Source organism: Pieris napi, chromosome 8, assembly GCF_905475465.1.
Source record: "Pieris napi chromosome 8, ilPieNapi1.2, whole genome shotgun sequence".
Lineage (NCBI taxonomy): Eukaryota > Metazoa > Arthropoda > Insecta > Lepidoptera > Pieridae > Pieris > Pieris napi.
Genome location: NC_062241.1, coordinates 2,657,697 through 2,678,445, shown reverse-complemented (window position 1 = coordinate 2,678,445; position 20,749 = coordinate 2,657,697). Strand labels below are relative to the sequence as shown.

The following is a 20,749-nucleotide window of genomic DNA, read 5'->3' as shown; positions in this document are numbered from 1 at the left end:
AAAATAGAAAAAATTGAGTGAAAAAGTCTAAAAACAACACTTTTCTATATTCCCATACAAAATATTCGTAATAATATTTAAAGGCAGTTTGAACTTTAATACCATATCATAAAGTTCAATTGTTAGTGGAGGGGTTCCGGAAAGGTAAATTTTTAATTTCTTGGCATAATGTATTTGTTGTATTATCAACTTTCTTTTTTTATCTTACTAGCTAGACCGGTGTCCCGAATAGCAGAATAAGTATTAAAAAAAATAATGAATCGACTGTTAGGCGATACGATGTTCGCCAGGCCAGCTAGTTATTATTATATAAATTACATTTAGATTTTCTTGCTATATTTAAAAAGAATAACTTTATTGCAAGATAACGTGTTGTTATTTATATGGTAACTAAGGATCAAAATAGGGAACTTATTAGCTGTCCAATATTTGCGTACACTGCGTAGTCAGTATTATGTGACAATGTTTAATGTTAGTTAATTGGGGATGGCGTAACGCTTGTAAGTTTGTAGTGATTTACACTACAAACTTAAAAGCGTTACTTCTTTTACTATAATATGAAACTCGGGTAACATTATTTATTTAGTTTATATCAGGAAATATTTCTAATATTTGATAAACGAATGATTGTAGGTACATACTCTTGGTTTTATTTGCAACAATAATTACACATGTACGGAATTTTTAAAAAAAATTTATAAAAATGATTTATAAAAAAAACTACAAAACGGAGCATAAAAGTTTTATTGGGTGTCGAAAAATTATTTGTAAATACATTGTCGATGTCGATTTTAAAATATCCTAGGATATTAAATACTGTAACTATTTATTACATGTAGATAATTTAAATAAAAGTAGGTGCTATTTTAAAACTTTCCCTATACAACTTTTACAAATAAATTAATACTATCTACTCCAACATCATTTTCTGCTATACACCGATAGGTGCCTTCGTTTTTCTTCTTTAAATCTTGAACTTTATATTCCAATTTTCCAGTTGCATGCCCCCTAAAATGATATGATATTACAATTTAGGGAAAATATTAGTTACTAGTGGACCCGACAGACGTTGTCCTGCGTGATATTTCAAGCAATTGAAAGTACCGACTGCAGCGCCATCTGGCGGGCTGATTTGTGAATCTAAACTATTCCCAGATCCCCTTGAACACACACAAAAAATTTCATCAAAATCGGTCCAATCGTTTGAGAGAAGTTCAGTGACATACACACTCACAGAAGAATTATATATATAAAAATATGACTCACAAAAAAATAACAGATAAACGAAATTATTAACGTCATTATTTCCTTAGCGGCCGGAATAATTTCGTTAGCGCGATTCACGATATGACGTCATCGTGACGTCATGACCACAGATTGTCGCTACAAATGTTAACGAACTTTATTTAAATAATATAAGTAAAATACTTACGTTGTTAAAACAGAAATGTTTGTATTAGACGCGATGAATTCCCATCGAGTGGAAGGTAAGGGGTTCCCAAAATTTATATAACAATTAAGATATAACGTTGTCCCAATCATCTGAGTTATATTATTAGTAACTGGAGATTGGATGTATGGAGCAACTGAAAGAAAATAATGATTTAAACAATGTTAATAATAAACTCGTATAATGGGAAGATAAAAATACAATAACAATAGGATTTAGTGGAAAGCGAAATCAAACAATTTCATGTGATTCGTTCTTGTAAACACAATTAAATTAGTCTTTCATCTCTTTCTCTCAAACTGTCTTTACACTGTGACGGAGAGAGACAGATTGTTAAAACTTAGCAATAAGATTTATTATTTATGAGTAACGAGGTCAATATAATATAATAATGATATACATATATACATACCCCAAACATTAACGTGAACAGTACGTGTCGCAGTTCCCATGCTGTTTTTAGCTATACAGTGATACATTCCAGAGTCATTTAATTGTGCCGTGAATCTAAAACCAATATAACTTTAGGAACTAAAAACGCAAAAAATCTGCAAATAACTTTCCAAAGACACGTTATTTTTCGTAGCATTCTTGTCTGCCAAAATAAATAGGATTTTTTTGAATTCTTCGTTTTTTTTTTCAACAACTGGTCAGCGAAACATTCATTGAATGTTAAGAACCAGGCAAGTAGTCATCGGGGTTATGACACTTTTGTATCTTCCTAACCTTTATTAGATATAAGCCCTTATATTGAATTGGAATTTCATTACATCCTATATCAACTACAGTGACTCAAAACCGGGGCGTGACAGCGACTAAAACTATGCTACAAATTTTGTGTATCGTAAATTAGACCTTATTATAAACGTCAAAGAATTAAAAAAAACTCCTAAGGACTCATGTTTAAGTAAGTACCGATGTGTGTATGATGAATCCGTATGGTGTCTTTCATCAAATGCAATGATAACGTCATCCTGGTACATGTCCCAATGTACTTCAGCCTCTGGAACAGCATCTACATCACATGGTAGCGTAACCACATCCCCCTGTTTTACTTCTAGAGACTCGTCCTGGTTTTTGATTCTCGGTTGATCTAGAGCAGAACATTTTTTTTTTAAAGACAATTCACACCAATTGACCTAGTCCTATGCTAAGCTGGTGAAGCTTGTGTTATGGGTACTAGGCAAGGGATATACATACATATTATAGATAGATAGATATATAAATACATATTTAAACACCCAAGACCTAACCACAACACGAAATGCTCATCACATCGATGTTCGTCTCAGCCGGGGATCGAATCCGGGACCCATGGATTCGCAGTCAGGGGTACTAACCACTAGACCAATAAGTCGTCAACTGTACATTGGTATGATTTTATAAATGTTTAGACTAGTTTAATTTTTTTCTACTAATAAACCACTATTGATATCAATGATACCACAAATTATATGTAATGTAATATCATGGAGTTATTTCCTGAGTAGTCATCGCCAGGGCCCGGCGGGAGACGCTAAGCTTAAATTAATAAAGTCCCTTTCTGGGAAGGAGGAGACCAGACACTGGAGTGTTGCTTCTCAGCCACGTATCTGCCCGCCAGTGGACGGTAAGTTAATAGAGGTATTCATAACAATAATAATAATTAGTTTAGCATTAGTATTGGTTATACGAAAGAACTCCAAGAAATGATATGACGAAACTAACTCTCAATTTCAATTCTTTAAATATTTATATCGATGTTGGTAGTCACTTCGTTTACATAGAACATCAATATAGCATCAGTACTACTGAAGTTATGTGGTTTGCCGACCAAGTGCGACAAAAAGATACGCCCTTACACTGTGTTCCATTGGGCTCCTTTTAATTTTTAATTAGTATTGCTTAAACATTATGAATAAACTAATAGCCGAAGGTCTTCACCACAATCCAAATTCCTTTCAAACTAAAGAGTTAGATAGGTACTAGGTATCTAAATCTATCATTTTATAATTATAGGTTCTGAATCCTCGAATTTACCATGAGAGAATAATCCACTGTTAGTTGTTTCGACCTCAAAATCTTCTTTTAATATATTTTCCGAAACAGATTTGCTAATTTTTTAGTTATTTTTAATTAAAAATGTCCAATTAACAGAAAAAAATTATCACCTTTAAAATGATTTGGTTTCTATTTCTTTTTGCACTTACTTAATTAATTGTGTTAATTTAAAAGATTGCTCACTATATTGATTTATTTCATCATCTACTACTCTTTCAGCATCATTCAATATTTCAATAACTGCATCTTTTAAATCTTTAGATATTTTCTTAGAAATAATCGGATTGATAGGTTCGGTATTTTCAATAAGAGCATTATAACACTTACATTGCACTTTCACTAACACCTGCTGTTGATCAACACCCAAGGAATTATTTGCCTCACATAAGTACACGCCTCCATGATGCGATTGCGCTGATGGTATTTTCAAAACGTTGTCTGATATGTATACGCCTTCGGGGATTTCTAAGAAACTAAAGTCATCTTCCAATCTATACTTCCAAGAGATGGACGGTGTGGGTTTTCCTTGTGTAATCCTGTAAAGTTTACTTTATTACTTGAGGGAATCGGATCTCATTATAAGCGCTTTTGATATAGGCTTCGAAGTTATTAGCTACAAAGACCCAAATATATATAGTATCATTGATCTCACATCTTGTATAGTTAAACCAATATAAAGAACAGGTTCTAAGTTCTAAGTCTACTAGCCCCTACACATTCTCGGTTTAATTAGACAAAGCAAATACAAAACAATACTATAACCAAACATTAAACTTAATTAACACTTCGCACCTATGTAGGTTTAGTTACAGATAGGAATTAATTGTTTTAGGTATTAAATTATAAATATTGACTTACAAGCATTTCTGTTCGGTCCAATCACCTGGTTTTAAAATTACTTCAGTTTTCTCTATTTGTATAACAGGGGCCTCTAAAATAAGATTTTCATTTATTTTAACTTCGTTAAATTAATATACATCAAATAACATAAATTATTACGCAACAGGCGGCCTAATCGCTAACAAGCGATCTCTTCCAGGCAAACGAGCTAAAAAAAGGGTAAAGTGCAAAAAGCGTACTGAACATTATAGAATTACCAAATTTAATCTAAAATAAAATAGTAAAATCAATTAAAAACTAAAAGCTAATGTTCATGAATTAGAATGTAATACAAAAGTAAGAAAATACATGAATTACAAAAGTCATGATTGAGCAGGATATGATATAAATATATAACAATAACGATTATATTGTCTTTCTTGGTCGGGGTTGGTATAATTTCAGTTATCATTAGCTTGATGTTACACATATTTTCCGGCTCTCACTGATCAAGATTTTGACATTAAAGTATTCCTTGCGACTGCAGCCTTTATGTACAGGGAAATAAGTAGGAAAAGCTAAGGATTTTATATGATAACTAGCTGATCCGGCAAACGTCGTTTTGCCATGTTTATCATTTATAATAAAAATAATAATATATATATAATAGGGGGGTTGTATGTATTTTTTAATGCTGTATCATAAAAAATAAAAATAAAAAAAAAATCTAAAAATTACTAAAAAAATTAGGGGTGGACTATCCTTAACATTTAGGGGGATGATATGCACACAAAATTTCATGAGAATCGGTCAAGCCGTTTCGGAGGAGTTTAACTACAAACACCGCGACACGAGAATTTTATATATTAGATAGACGTGAAATATTACCTAAACCAGTGATAAAAACAACAGCAGTGTACGTTATAGATTCCACGTCATTTTGTATATCACATACATATTCGCCAACATCATCCAGATCCATGTTTTTTATTAATAACCAGTTCTCTTCAGGATTAATTTCCACTCGTTCACTATCTACTTCAGTACCATTATGGATCCATTTAATTTCAGCTTCTGGATATGCATTTACTTTACAGTAAAGCTTCCCAGTGTCGCCGTAATTCACTGTTATATCTGAAATTAAGGATTGAAGTTTATTCTTAGGTTAATAAATAAACAATTCACTGTTTATATAACCGCCCGAACCCAATAATCAATCCACAATCTCAGATTGAAAACAATCAAAGCGTGACAGTAGATGGATCTCCTATCTGCATCCCAATAACCAAACTACGAAGACAATCCATTTTTGGCGACGGATAAAATGCTCTTTGTCGTTCCATTTTACCGAGTTTTCACTCATATTTGATAATCAATGTAAACCAAATAAAGTAAATAAAATCGTGCAAATAACATTAAAATATATATGTGTATGTTTAAAACATAACAAACAGTTTTTTTTATTATTTAAAAAACTGGTGTAAGTTAAAATCTGTTAAAATAATTAACTGTTGAAATCGAGCTTTCGTTAACTGTCATTTTCATACAAAGGTCTATCTATCCACAGACACCGATACGACCTCCCATGGATAGCTTGTTTCGACAGATGGCTATTACAATCCGTCGATTGGTTACAACATTTGGATTTGGACTTTTAACAACATTTGGATTAAGATTACTAACTCAGATGGCGGATTATGGATTGAGATAGTTTATTGGGTTCGGGCGAATATCTATAGTCATGACTATATCGTTGCTAAGTAAGGTGTGTGTGTTTATATAAGGACGCTAAAAATACTTACCTTTACTTACCTTTTGTATGAACCTGTCAACACAAACTACAAAGGAAGCTTTATGTTTAGGGCGGCGGGTAAGTTTAACAATTTACCTGTTGATGGCCTGTTTGCCTCAAGTGTGGTGTTGGCAAGAAGAGCTCTGACATCTGAATTCTTTAGTGAAATTTACTTACTAATATTATAAACGCGAAAGTTTGTAAGTATGGATGGATGTTTGTTACTCTTTCAAGTAGAATTTTAATGAAACTTTACAATACTATAGCTTATATATCGGAATTATATTTTATTTATAAAGTAAGTAGTAAAAAATATACCTTCTGCGAGATATTCTAGCGTGCGCTGCCAAAACCGCTAGAGTTACATATAGCTAATGTATGATGGAAATGTTTATCTTAAGTAGTCCTACTACTAGATTTCTTATGTTGACAAAATTGTTACGTTATTATAGTGCGACTGTAACATCTCAATATTTTCAAAAAATGTTAGTTTAGTGCCATAATGTTAGTGCTTTTCAACGCCACGCAATTCAATATAACCTACTCGAAATACTAATCCTGCGCAGAAGAAGTCGCGAGCACCAGCTAGTGTGTCATAAGTTTACTACCTTAAGTGTTCGTGATTTAGTTTATTTATTGTTTTCTTTGTTAGATACCACTTAGCGTGGATTAAAATGATTTGATCTGTACCAATCCATCTAATTATTAAGAGCTTGATTATATGGGAAGATTTTGTTGATGTGAAACATCTATAGCCGCACGTAAAACCGATTTCTGGTGTGGCGACGTCGTCACGCTATATGATGGTATATATATACAGTAGTGTGTACAGTGTGTGTATTTCGAAGTCACTGATTAAATATTAAGTAGTCACGATTTGAAATAAATTCGTAAATTTTTGTATTTAATGAAAATAAATGTTTATTCAATAAATAGTCATCGTTATACGGATAAAAATCGTTATATTTTATTTTATCATTATGACATATTTAGTTCCTATCACAATCTGTTCTTTTCTGCATATTACCTTTACAAAATAATGTCGATGTTTCACATCTGACGGCTCACATTTCTGTTTATTGGCGTAATGAGTAATAAGAATCAAAATATAAATTACCTGTAGGATACTCCAGTACTTCAAATACAAAGGTTCGATTGACGAATACATCCACACTGCTGTCAGCAGTACCTAGAGGGTTTTTCGCTTTGCATGTTATTGTACCATTGTGTGTTGCATTGTCGATGTTAACATAACTTATGTACGTAGAAGGAATTTCTAATAAAACGGTCTGTAAATTGATAGAAAAATAAAGCTAATTTCCACAATATTTATGCCAAAAGGGAATTCATGTTCCATAGAGCATCGTTTCTCAACCATTTTTATGTCGCGACCCGCGAAAAAGGCAAAAAAAGTTAAGTAAAACAGTCTTGCGACCCTGTCACTGTAAAATTATTAACGAATATTTTGTAATATTTTTGTATTTATTATTTTTCTACAGACTGAGACCTCCTTTTAAAATACAAAGTAAAACAAGACAAAACATGACATCACAAAATGTAACACTAAGCTAGCAGCTATATAAAAAAACAAGGAAGATACAAGGCTTAAGACATTAGACATTATGAGTTTTAACTTATTCCTAAATAGACAACAATGTTTAATGTAACTAATTTCTTTGCTGGTAAAGGTAAATGTGTTATGGTAAAGATGTAAAGCCAATACCTTTCCGAAGACTGGGAAAAGGTAATTAATTAATTTATATAAATAAAAATTAATCGCAAAATATGCTAAGAGTAAAACTGTAAGACGCCTGGAACAATTTAAGCAAAATAAATATTTATTCATTGAACTGTGAGAATTGGACAGAAAAATCTAAAAACCTTTTTCTGTAATTGTGAACGCAATAGTTTAGGTATATCATTTTTAAAGGTTTATTGGTTAGACCATCCAAAGCCGGAGTCGCTTGTAAAGAATATAAATGTATTCCTGTTTTGAAACATAACCGTAAATTACGAGTGAACATAGACAAAACACATGTCGAATTGGAGCTAGTTTCATTTTTCATCTTTGAAAAAAAGAGCCTACCAATTATGTAAAAGCCGGCAACGCACTCGCGAGCCCTCTGGCATTAAGTGTCCATGGGCGGTGGTATTACTCAACATCAGCTGAGCCTGCTGCTCGTTTGGACCCTATTATATAAAAACATACTTTTTGATAAACGATACGAAATTATACAATATGGAACTTACATCAGAAGGAAGTCTCTCAGAATTCTCATCTTCCCACCAAACTTCTGGTTTTGGAAAACTATCGATTTTACAAGCGAATGTAGCGTTCAATCCAAATCCAATTAAATTGCTGTTTTCGTCAATTATATGGGCTGATGGATTAATCCACTCGGTTACCATTCCTGTAATATTGATTTGTTACGGAAATATTAAAATTAAATTTGTTCCCAGCAGTATCAAATACGTAAATATGATTGAGTTTTTAAATCCATCCAAATCGAAGATAGCGCTTTTTTACTAAGACATAACATTTATTACTAACAAAAACACACACACAAAACCACACATAATAACAATAATCAAAGAAAAAAAATCCCTTTGCGCATATGTGAAACATGAAATAATGTTCGATGTTGGGGAATTATCTAGAAAACATTAATAAAAAAAATTAAAAAAAAGACACAAGTTATGTTTTTGATGTCATAATTCTTCTACTAAAATTCTGTCTTAAATTTTGGAGCCTTGTAAATTAAAAAAAAGATAATTGTGAATGGGCGTTTGGTCGAGTTTTATCACCGTCGCTACCTTGAGTACCATTTCGATTTACACAGGCTGAATCTATGAAGCAGAGTTTATTCTAGAGAGATTTGATATTGAATTCTTTCCATACATACCTTGCTGTTGGGTTTCTATTACTTTCGAAGCACCACTTATAACTTGGTTATAGTTAGAATATTTTGCAGTTATCTAAAAAAAAATTTTTCTTAGACTCTTGGGCCGTGGGGTTCAAGTGTACAGGCGCTAATTAAAGATTTAGGTTGGTGCCTGGTAGATAGTACCGGCGGCCCCAGAGCTGCTACTTTCCTCGCTAAACGAATAAGTATCGCTATACAGCGAGGAAATCCTGCCAGCATTAAAAGTACACTGCCACAGTGACCAAACTTTTTAAATTTGTTTTCTTTCTAATTATTTTACGTTATAATATAAATAATCTAAATGATCTTATGTTACATTTAAAAACCACTGTATATTGTATTAATGTAACAATAGTAATGTCAGAAGCGCAACAAATGAATATGAAAATAATTCTTGAACTTGTTATTTATATTGCTTACTATTAAGCTATTTAATAACTGACCAGGTAGTCCAGACGAGACAAGTAATTTTTAGAAAGTCATTGAATGTAGTAACACTTGTTTCCAAAATAAAGTAAGTCTTTTTTACATTTTCTGTTATGGGCCGTATACTTTTATATGAGATAAAAAAGTACTTACGGATAATCTAAATGATTTTCCTGGTTCAAACAAGTGCGTGGCCATATACTGCCCCTTGGCAGCGTAACTTAACTCTAAATTTAGAACATTAGTCTCCCCAGATTTCAGCATTAGTACTTCTACCGATAATAGTTCTATATTGGTTCCTGATGTAACGATAAGTATGTTGTTTGATGTACCTGGAACAGTAAGGGTTAGCGCACGATTAGAGATTCTCTATTAATGTTACCTGTCTATCATGTTTCGGAATTGTCGCGAAGTGCGGACTGCAGACAGTCCAAAATGGTTTTGCCAGCAGTTAACCCGCAACTGACAAAGAAACTTCTAAACTGAAACATAACCAATCTCAAAACAATGATATTGGGGTGGAATCGTATTTTGCCTCGACGTACGATGATGAAACTTAAACTAATTAATTTTCAATTTCTATTAGATTCATCTATATAACTATTATGTTGTCTGGTAAGCGATATAGTCATCGCTATTGTGTACAAAACTTACCTGGTATTGGTCGTTCGGAGGTTTCCTTTAAGCTTCTAGGAGTTTTTGGTGAGAAGCCGTATTTAAATGTCAGTTGTTTATGTGTGAACGCATATATTATTGCTGGACCCTGCGAGTTCACTTCTATAGTATATTCCCCAATTTCTAGGTCATGCAAGCACATTACCTGTTTTAAATTAATATTTTTGATTAAAAATATAAATAAACTTTTAGGTACAGGTACAAACTGAGTCATTGTGTTGATTGAATAACGACACCACAATACATATACAACTACTTAAAGTTAAGATTTAAAAAGAAGTATAATTTATTTTTGAAGCTATACTTCATTTGGCGTGTTAGGGAAAAATGAATATGAAAGTAAACTTATATGATGCGCGCGAACACCGTCACAAAAAACAGACACCATGAAGTTATCTTTGGTCCAAATTTTTGTTTTTTTTCACAATTATAGTTAGTGTCGTTTTTTCGACAAACGTAGAATAAAAATTTGGAAAGAATTTTTATCTTGTTACGCCAAAGAAGTATAACTTCTAACGCGTGTACATAAGTACACCCACGTTTTTTTATGTATTACAATATATTTTAATATTTTTGATTCTTGATTTAATTTGATTCTTTTTGTAAATTAAAACTAACACTACACAAACCTAAATCAGTTAATTATTAAAGTATTAAAACAGAACCTGACCAACATTGCGATCCCATATTATCCTATATATATACACATATATATATAATAGAGGCGTATATATAAATATATATAAATTTTATCATATAGGAAGTCAACCACAGCCTCCATACAACTTGAATAAAGAATTTAAAAAAAATCTGAGGTGTTTGAATCTCGACTGCACGAATTTGCATTAGTAACTACTACAGATACTAACCAAAGAATGCCTAGTCTGCATAATAGTGTTATAGTCTACTGTTTGACCCAGCTCGTTTGAGATTTGCATTTCAGGGTTCTGTCCAGATACACCAACTAAAATTTCCGATGTTAGTACGTCAACTGTAAACTGTAAAACACACATCTTAATATATATATTTCTTGTGTGCGTGTGTATGTGACTGAACTCCTCCTAAACGACTGGACCGATTTTGATGAAATTTTTTGTGTGTGTTCAAGGGGATCTGGGAATGGTTTAGATTCACAAATCAGCCCGGCAGGTGGCGCTGCAGTCGGTACTTTCATACTTTAATATCCTAATAGCTTGAAATATCGTGCAGGACAACGTCTGTGGGCTCCACTAGTTTACATATAAAATAATAAAAATACTTTAATAGAACAATAAGTTTTGTCAGTAGCGATATATAATATTTAGTTTGAATTGATTTTTTAGAAATGTAGGGAAGTAAACACGTATTACTGTTCGTATATCTTGAGGATTGTGAATTTTAGTTTTATATAAAAAAATAGTTTAACCGCTTTCTTGAGTTAAAATTTATTGCAGGCCTCTGGAAAGGGGAGGCGTGCCTCACATATGTGTAAACTAGCAGACCGGCCAAGCGTTTCTGTGGCTAAGGTTTTTGTTATATTACATAGTAGCAAACTATTCAAGGGAAACGGTAGGAGAACACCAGTCATGGGGCCCGCCATGCTTTTTTGGTGGTTATGTCATTAAATTGTAGCTTATGTGAAACGTTGGTACTTTTAACACAGCGCCATCTGTTAGAATTGTGACTATCAAATAATAAACAAATATTTTGCTATAAAATAATATTGCAGGTATAAATTGAGATGTAAGCTATCCTATCTTTTAAGTTGGATCAAACTACACACGGTGTGCATAGTGCACGTAGTGCATTTGTTTGATATCGGTTCGGTAGTTTAGGAGTACATAGCGGACAAACAACGTGACACGTAATTTATATATATTAAGATCGTTAGTTCAATAGAGATAAGCCGATTATTAAAATACATACTGTATAATGTTTCCGACCAAAAATGTTGGAAGATACTTCTTGTATATTCGCTGGCGTCCATTCTAATCGCATAGTTTCCCTTATAAAGTCAAATGCCTGAAAAATGAAGGCATTTGTAGACAAATAAATCAATTTACTTTTGAATATGGCGACATATTTATATAATGAATAAACGGTACATGCAATAACAGATGTATATTATATGTTAAAACTTACAAGGGCTCTCGGGAAAATTATTATATATTACTAGCCGACCCGGCAAACGTTGTTTTGCCATGTATATTATTTCTAGGAAACATTTTTTTAGTTCAATAAAAATAACTATCTACAATAATAAAAAAGGGGTGAAAATTAGGGGTTGTATGTATTTTTGCATGCTGTATCATAAAAAAAAAACAAAAAAAATTCTAAAAAATATTTTTTTATCACTTAAGGGTTTGAAAGGTAGTAGCCGATTCTCAGACTTACTAAATATGCATAAAAATTTTCATAAGAATCGGTCGAGGCGTTTCGGAGGAGTACGGGAACGAACATTGTGACACGATAATTTTATATATTAGATATTGCGCGGACTAAATATCTTGTCAAGATTATAATAGCCGCATCAGTAGATAGTAAGAAGTCATTTAAGTGGTCAAGTTTTAAATCGTTAAAACTTGAGAAGTGATCAAGTTGCTAGTCTATTATATAAAGAATAAGGTATTACTTAGTTAAATTTATTTAATTATTTTTCAAGATTTTTCCTTTCGTAAATAAACCTTTTTGTATATACATATTATGTATTAGCTATATAGCTATCTATATCTTTAGTATAATTGTTTTTTGGTATTTATAATTTATGTTAGAATAATTTAATCCAAGCTGTTTCGAATTATGTTAGATTGGCTTTACTTGCCTTACTGGTCCTATTACTGATACGTACCTTTTTTAAACTAGACAATTCGAAATAGAAAACGGAACCAGAACATAGACTGGCTACATCGTAATAGAAGTCGTTCGATTCGGAAGCACATTGTCCGCTCTGGAAAATGAATACCTGAAAAATATTGATAAGTTCTTTATATAGTCTCCATTAACGCTCAAATAATAGTAATTTTATTAAGCCTGGAAGACTTTTAAACCTTGGTTACACTTCTAATCTTAGGGCAACCCTTACGATAGTTTCCTTAAGTGTTCTTTGTTAATACTATTGAGTTCCGTTTTGACGTTTCATACTTTACTTAACACTACTCGAACGCCATTTTATTTTATATCGCTAACGGATTACGTTGCCCCACGTTCATCATTCCATATAAATATCTTTCTTTACTATTAAGATAGCTATATGCCCAATGAATGAAGTGACCAATAGATGAAGTTGGCGTCCACATGACGCTTCGACAAGGCTAATCATGTTCCCAACCCGTTGGTGCGTAAAAGCATCTATTATTACCCCTTTGCGAACAAAAAAGGTCCGTAAGAGATGTGCTAACGGATCCAGATGTCCAATCACCACACAATGACAAGTTGAAAGCCGGACGGCAAATAAAAGTCAAATCAGATTAGGGTAAAAACTCCCTTCACCGGGGAAGGTGTGGCCTTTACTTCGTACTTCGCTCAACTTCAATGAGCTTCCATTCTGCCCTTCAGGCGATTAAACATCCCGCCCAAGCCGAGGTCCGAGTCTCGCAGGAGACGCCCTTGGAAAAACGCCCATTCCGTCCGAGCTAAACTCGCCAAAACAATCCGAGCTGTAAAGAATCTCGCTGTTGGCCTGAAGCAACGGCGAGATTCCACTCAAAAAAAAAAAATTGGTTAGCTATTAAATTTTACGCATAGCTAAAAAAGGCTTTGCTACTCAGGGGCGTAGCTACCGCCGTATTTGCCGTATCAATTATACGGGGCCCCCGGGCCACGGGGGCCCCCAAAGTGTGTAAGGAAAAAGAATAAAAACTTTCTAATTTATTTTATTTTACAAATGACAAAATTCTATAAAGCAATTCCTTTTTTTCCCGCCTTAAGCGTGCGTTCAAAAGTTGGCAACACTACATCGTTATGGCGGGCTGCGGGACTTCCCCGTTTTACTTACTTCATCTTCAACTCAGCGGGGAATCCCCGGGAATCCTTCATCGATATCGCGATGTACGTGTACGTTGTTGTACTTTGCATTGGATGTTAAACCACGGAGTGCAGTGCACTGTTTATTTACGCGCTTTATATAAATGTGCATTATATTGTAATTCAGTACAAACAATATTGTTCTTCTGGTTTAGCAGTATTAGTAACGATTTGTAAAAGAAATGAGTGAAAGAAAAAGAGATTATCCCAGCGGCGCTGAGAAAAGAAAAATTAAACAGAAAAGGGACGAGGTTATAAAAAAAGTGCCCAAAATTTCTTCATTTTTTCAGAGACAAGATAGTGTGAGTGATTTAGATTGGAAAGGTAAGTACTACACTACTACCCAACCCATTTATTAGGGGCCCGTAGTGATAAACAAGGAAATCTTTTAATTTCGGTCTGTCCATCTGTCCGTCACAAAAAGTTGTCTCCCCCCTCGATTTTCACAATTATACTGTTTTTAGGGTTCCGTGCCTTGATTAAAAAAAACAAAATTCTAACTTATCTATAGGATCGATTTGTTTTGTTGTTTGTTTATCAGTCCGTATCGTATCGTTAGTTGCGTGTTGAGAACTTCAGATGTGCAGACTCGCTTTCGGGTTCTCGTTTTGTATGGCCACTACACTACGCGCTGCGTTTAAATAGCACGCAGGTGTATAGTAATGCACGGACGGGCTGCAGGTGATTTTGTATCTACTAATAGGTACGAGCACAATCCGCGTAGAATCTGTGTGCGTCTGAACTGAACACTCTCTAACTGTGACCCTTAGTAACGTTATTTATTTATATATAACTCTTTTTAGTTTAGTATCAAAGCATTCGTATTTATTTTTTAACAATTACTCGTTTATTTTTAGATTCTTCTGAAGCATGTTCTTCGTCACATATCCATCCGGAAATAGAAGAAAACCAAGCACATACTTTATCGGATGTCCATCCAGAAATCGAGGAACCCCAAGTCAACGATTCTGATATATCTGCAGATAATGCAGATTGTAATATAATTTCATCAGATAGAGGAAATTTTGGTGACAATTTAACTGAATGCGAACGAAAAATAATTTTTAAATTGGGTCCATTTAAACCACAAGGACCATTTCCAAAAGTTTCAGAAAATAACCGACCTTTTTCAGCTTATTATTATTCATATTTCAATCAGGCAGGCATAAAAATTATAAGACCATGGTTATGTTATTCTAACGTTTTAAACAAACCGTACTGTCACTTCTGTTGGTTATTAGCAGATCGTCAAAACAAATCGTACTCCTCTGCTTGGGTTAGCGGTGTTTCGGTTAGAAGCAATTTCACACAAACTATTCTTGACCATGAAAAGTCACAGCAGCATATTAGTGCCTCACTCTCTTATAATAATTGGTTGCAGGAAATACCATCGATACTCTATTGAAAAGTGAAATCGATAGTAAAATTACATTCTGGAGAGATGTACTGCATCGTATAATTAATGTTATAATTACTTTAGTATCTTGTAATCTACCTTTGAGGGTTGCATGATTCTGATTCTGGCAATTTTATGGCAATTTCACGTCTGCTATCTAACTATGATGCAACTTTAAAAGAACTTTTTCTAAAACCGAAAGGTGAAATAAATTATTTAAGCCCTACGATTCAAAACGAAATTATTAGTTTGCTTGGTACTAACGTTAGGAACAGTAAACGAAATTATTAGTTTGCTTGGTACTAACGTTAGGCAATAGTATAAAACGCTGGGCTATGCTAAGTGACGATTCATCTGAAAAATATTTGATTACCCTTAAAAAGGTATGTCCTACCAGATGGTCTTCTAGGAACGACGCTTTATTAGCAGTAAAGAAAAAATTTTTACTAATCATGAAAACTTTGTACCAAATAAATTTAATTTCAAATAAAAAAGATGAACGTGAAGAATGTAAAAGTATAATTAATATTTTAGAGAGTTTTGATTTCTTAGTGCTCGTTACATTTTTTTCTTCACTATTTGAAATTATTAATCCTGTTTCTAAAGCTCTACAGCATGAAAATAATGACTTACAGAAATCTAGTATTTTATTAAGTAATCTTTTAAATAGACTGTGCCAATTAAGAAATCCGAATTCATTTAATAGTTTGCTAAATGAATCCAAAGATTTAGCAAAAAAGTGGGGGGTAACAACTGTTTTTAAAAACAGTAGGCGAAAGATAACGAAGCGTTTTTTTGATGAGTTATCACAAGATGAGAGAATTTCCGACCCGGAATCCTATTTCAAAGTCAATGTATACTATTGCTGTTTAGATATATTAATTTCTCAAACTAAAGAAAGATTTCAGAGCCTTTGCAACTTGAGTAGTATATTCGAAATATTACAACCGGAGAAACTCCTATCTTCTTCAAGCGAAGAGATATTAAACGCTTCCGGAAAACTGTCTGCTAAATACAGTAAAGACATCTCACTTAATCTTTGTGACCAATTAAAGGCTCTAAAAACATGCTTAAATTCTGAAATTAAAAAAAATTCTTCCATTAAAGAACTCATTGAATTATTGCTAGTAAAATTCAATAGTCTTGCATCCAGTTTTCCCGAGGTAATCACAGCATGCTTTTTATTCTTGACCCTTCCAGTTACAACCGCAACGACAGAAAGAAGTTTTTCAAAATTAAAACTAATAAAAAATTACCTAAGAACTTCGATGGGACAAGAACGGCTGTCAGACATCTCACTATTGTCCATAGAGGCAGAAACTTTAGAAAAACTAAAATCATCATCAGCCATAAATGATTTAATAAATCAGTTTGCCGATAAAAAGGCAAGGAGAGTGAATATTTAAAATTCGATTTTTATTTGTAAAATGGGTAAATTATGTGATAAATAAATATTACTTCTCACAATATTTTTTTTCTTTTGTGAAAAATCTTTACCTCCATATAAGGGCCTCCAAAAAAATTTTTATACGGGGCCCCGACAAGGCACGCTACGCCACTGTTGCTACTATATTGAATTGTCGCTAACTGTAGCACAGAACAGTATTAATTTAAACGCATTATACAAATCTACATAAATTTAAAAAAATCTAAGGAAATATATATAGATAATATAAGGAAAGCCTACCTGACTACGTTTCTGTCTGCAGAGTTGAGATATACTTTCAATTTTTGGTCTCTCATCAGATTTTGCGATCGCGTCAGTAAACACATAAATATTCGAAGAATATTTGCTTCTCTCTAAAGCCATTTCTATTGCTGATAGAGACTTCTCCGGACATTCTTTACCTCCACCAGCTTCAACCAGATCTAAACGGTCTATAAAATTCGCGGCTGTGGTGAAAACTAATGGTGGTCCAACATCTGAAATATTATAAACACCTCTCAAAAATTTCAGGTTCGTAATAATAACAACTTACAAAAACAATAAAATCATGTCACAAGTCAAAAATCATTTATGTAGGTAACACAATGTACACTTATGAAGTGAAAAAAAAGGGCGTAGAACGGAAGAGAAGAACTGGCAATATATTACTCTAGTAAATCTTCTCAAAAGCGGGTGCTTAAAATATCTTGGACAGACCGCATACGAAATACAACCGTGCTGGACAGAATGCAGAATAACAAAGAAGTGCTTATGACCGTTAAGAAAAGGAAACTTGAGTATTTCGGACACGTTTTACGTAACTCCAAAAAATATGAGCTCCTTCAACTAATCATACAAGGCAATGTGGCAGGTAGAAGGAGACCTGGCCGCAATGGTTTGGTCAAAGCACCAAGTCATTGTTTAGAAGCGCGGCATCCAAAATTAAAATAGCCATGATGATCGCCAACCTTCGCAAGGAGATGGCACTATAAGAAGAAGAAATCTTCTCAGAAAATGCAAAAAATTTAATCGAAAAATGTAGTAAATTTGTTACAATTTACTTTCTCAAATATTAAATTCTTGTTACAAGCAGAGCAACAAAGCTGTAAAGGTCGTGTACTAATATTAAAGCCTTACCAGGGTTATTGAAGGGCAGCAAAATGTATTCTTCATTTGTTTTCTCATCAAAAGCAAACTGTTTATTTGCCTTAATAATATCCACTTCTTCTTTCATCGAGGCAGTAGTATCTAAGACAAGTATAAAGCTCTTTTGACTCGTCACAGTGTATATTAAACCGAAATAAATTAATAGATATAACGCCATGATAAACACTTGGCAGTGCACTTCGACACAACCCCGACACTGAAATGAATCACTAACTATTTCGACGCATTCATTACGTTTATTAAGGCGAATATTATACCACAAATAAGTGCAGCAACAAAAGTTTTAAGTATTTGCAAACCTATTTTTGTATTTTATTGGATACTTATATCGTCTATTGTTTTACACAACGTTTGTAAGAACTGCAATCATTATACCATGTTCATGTTTCCTTCATAAAATAAATTAAAAACAAAGATTTGTCCTCTCTCTATCTCTCCCTAAGAAGCAAGACTAATCATCGTCTTGCGTCTATCATTAGAAGCAAGATTAGATTGACAATACACAATTTTTTTTCCTACAGTACAGTTTACAAAAGAGAATTCTTTACCTCAATAACAATCTAGCCTATACAATAATTATGGCCTAAACTAAGGTAATGTTCATTACAAGTTTTAGAATACACTTATGAATACACAAAATATTTCAAATATAGTATAAAATACATGTTTTATTCTCCTTTTTAAAATGCTAAGACATTATTAAAAAACAGTGGCGCAACAACCTCTTAGGGCTAGGACTTAGATTTATGTAGGTAATTTTTGGATCTAAAGCATGTCGGTTACCTCACGATGTTTTCGAGCGAGTGTTAAATGCGCTTGTAGACATAAACTCCATTGGTATAGAACTTATGACTTCAGGCTTCAGAGTCGCACGCTAGACCAACACTGCTCAATTATATTAAAACAGTTTCTATATTATTTGAACGTTTACGATGAAGATCCACAGCGGACGCCCTCTGCCTCATCTAGAATTAAATCAGATTCCACATTCTTTGATATATAACATCTAAATGTGGCATATAACATGCCCCCCCCCACCTTTGTCTGTAAAAATATTGCTTTATACGAGAACTAAGGCGTCAAATAAAATTGTGCATATAAATGCGATTCTTTGTCCAAAACGACAAGACTTTTACTTCATTGCCATGAATTACTCGAAACGAGTTGCTAAATAATGTAGTAAGATTATTAATAGTTATTTTTATGTCTGCATATTCATAAATTTTTACCAATTATCAGTTTAGTGTCTCATTGTAGAAATGGTTTTTTATTAAAGTAATATTTGTAATTAAATATTAAACAAATATTGGCCCTTAAATTTGCAATAAATTTATTTGTTTGATAAGATACAATGTTGACCTGTCAGGGCGAGTGCCATTTTGCGTTACGATTACGAATACAAGTAATTAACTACAATGTTAAATGACTTGTTAGGACTATGGGTTTACGTGTGTGAATTCCGTTATTCCTCCGTTGGAGTATGGGAATCAAAATTCATTCATCTATTGGAAGAGGTGATCAACCAATAGAAACTTCTTTGAGAAATTCTATCTAACCTATGACACCAATTATGAGGATATTGATATTTTCAACCTCACCAAAGATGTGAGGAAATATTTCAGGAGGCGGAATAATTGTAGGCAAAGCGATTTTCTACAAAAATATGTCTTCACAAATTTTTTGTACGATAGATAGTTTAGGAGATATAGCCAAAATCGTGTTTTCGCGCCTTTTTCCAAGATGGCGGCCGGGGGACAAGGGCGCCAGCCCCCCCCCCCCCCCCAGCAATTTTATTTAGGGGACATGTGTTGACCCCACTACATGTCCCCTAAATAAAATTGCGTCCTCTAACAGACGTTCAGTTGGTCTATTTTGGCTTCCTGTATTGTCAAAGTGTTTTGTTTTATAATATGTATATTAGCTGTATGATTCAGTATCAAAATGAAGCGTTAAGTAAGAGTCTAAAGAAAAACCTATTTGTCATACATACTCAACACTAATTAACGATTTTGACTTTCACTATTGTTTAGTGTTGTCGTAATTGGTCGTAAAGGAAGAAGTGTGTTTGTGCACGAGATTCGAGCGTATACCCAGTCCTAAAGCCATTTTTTTCCCTGTAAATATTCTGTCAAAATTATGAGATTTAGATTGAAAAGAAGTATTTCTGAAGGAAGCATGCTATCTGAGTGGAGCTCACAAAGTGTGCTCTACCAGCAGTCACCAATTTCACTAATGATTTCGCCTTTTAATCAGTTCTGCGTCAGGTTTGGGGAGAAAAGAATGTATGTTCTTTAAATAGTAAAAATATTTTTTGCTTTTGCTGTAGAGATAGAAATAAATTGCCTCCTGCTGTTAAGTGATCATGCCCATGGACACTGACATGACCAAAAGGCTCACAAGTGCGTTGCCGACCTTTTAAGAATCGTTACGCTCTTTTCTAGAAGGACCCTAAATCAAATTGATTTGGAAATACTTCAGTGGGCAGCTGGTTCCACATAACGGTGGTGCGCGGCAAAAATCTAGTATTAACTTGAATTATATTAAAAGTTAAAATACACAACAAATTAAATATATGAAACCATATTTTCTATTATACATTATTGAAAGGACAAATAGGCCTTTGTTATTATTT

General features: G+C 33.4%; 1 protein-coding gene and 1 long non-coding RNA gene across 2 annotated transcripts; one reads left to right on the top strand and one right to left on the bottom strand.

Moving 5' to 3' along the window:
* Positions 1–797: 797 nt before the first annotated feature.
* LOC125051721 (hemicentin-1-like) lies at positions 798–18,331 on the bottom strand. Its single transcript, XM_047652245.1, has 17 exons — positions 18,088–18,331; positions 17,212–17,447; positions 12,954–13,067; positions 12,032–12,127; positions 10,996–11,124; positions 10,106–10,271; positions 9,605–9,783; positions 9,005–9,077; positions 8,352–8,512; positions 7,219–7,390; positions 5,198–5,443; positions 4,349–4,421; positions 3,818–4,026; positions 2,366–2,543; positions 1,863–1,957; positions 1,433–1,586; positions 798–1,008 (listed from the first exon to the last, which is right to left on the bottom strand). The coding sequence occupies exons 1-17, from the start codon at positions 18,272–18,274 to the stop codon at positions 879–881; spliced, it is 2,598 nt and encodes an 865-aa protein (XP_047508201.1). The 5' UTR covers positions 18,275–18,331; the 3' UTR covers positions 798–878.
* On the top strand, positions 13,870–15,322 carry LOC125051722. Its single transcript, XR_007117341.1, has 2 exons — positions 13,870–14,452; positions 14,986–15,322. It is a non-coding gene; the product is annotated as an uncharacterized LOC125051722 (long non-coding RNA).
* Positions 18,332–20,749: the final 2,418 nt, after the last annotated feature.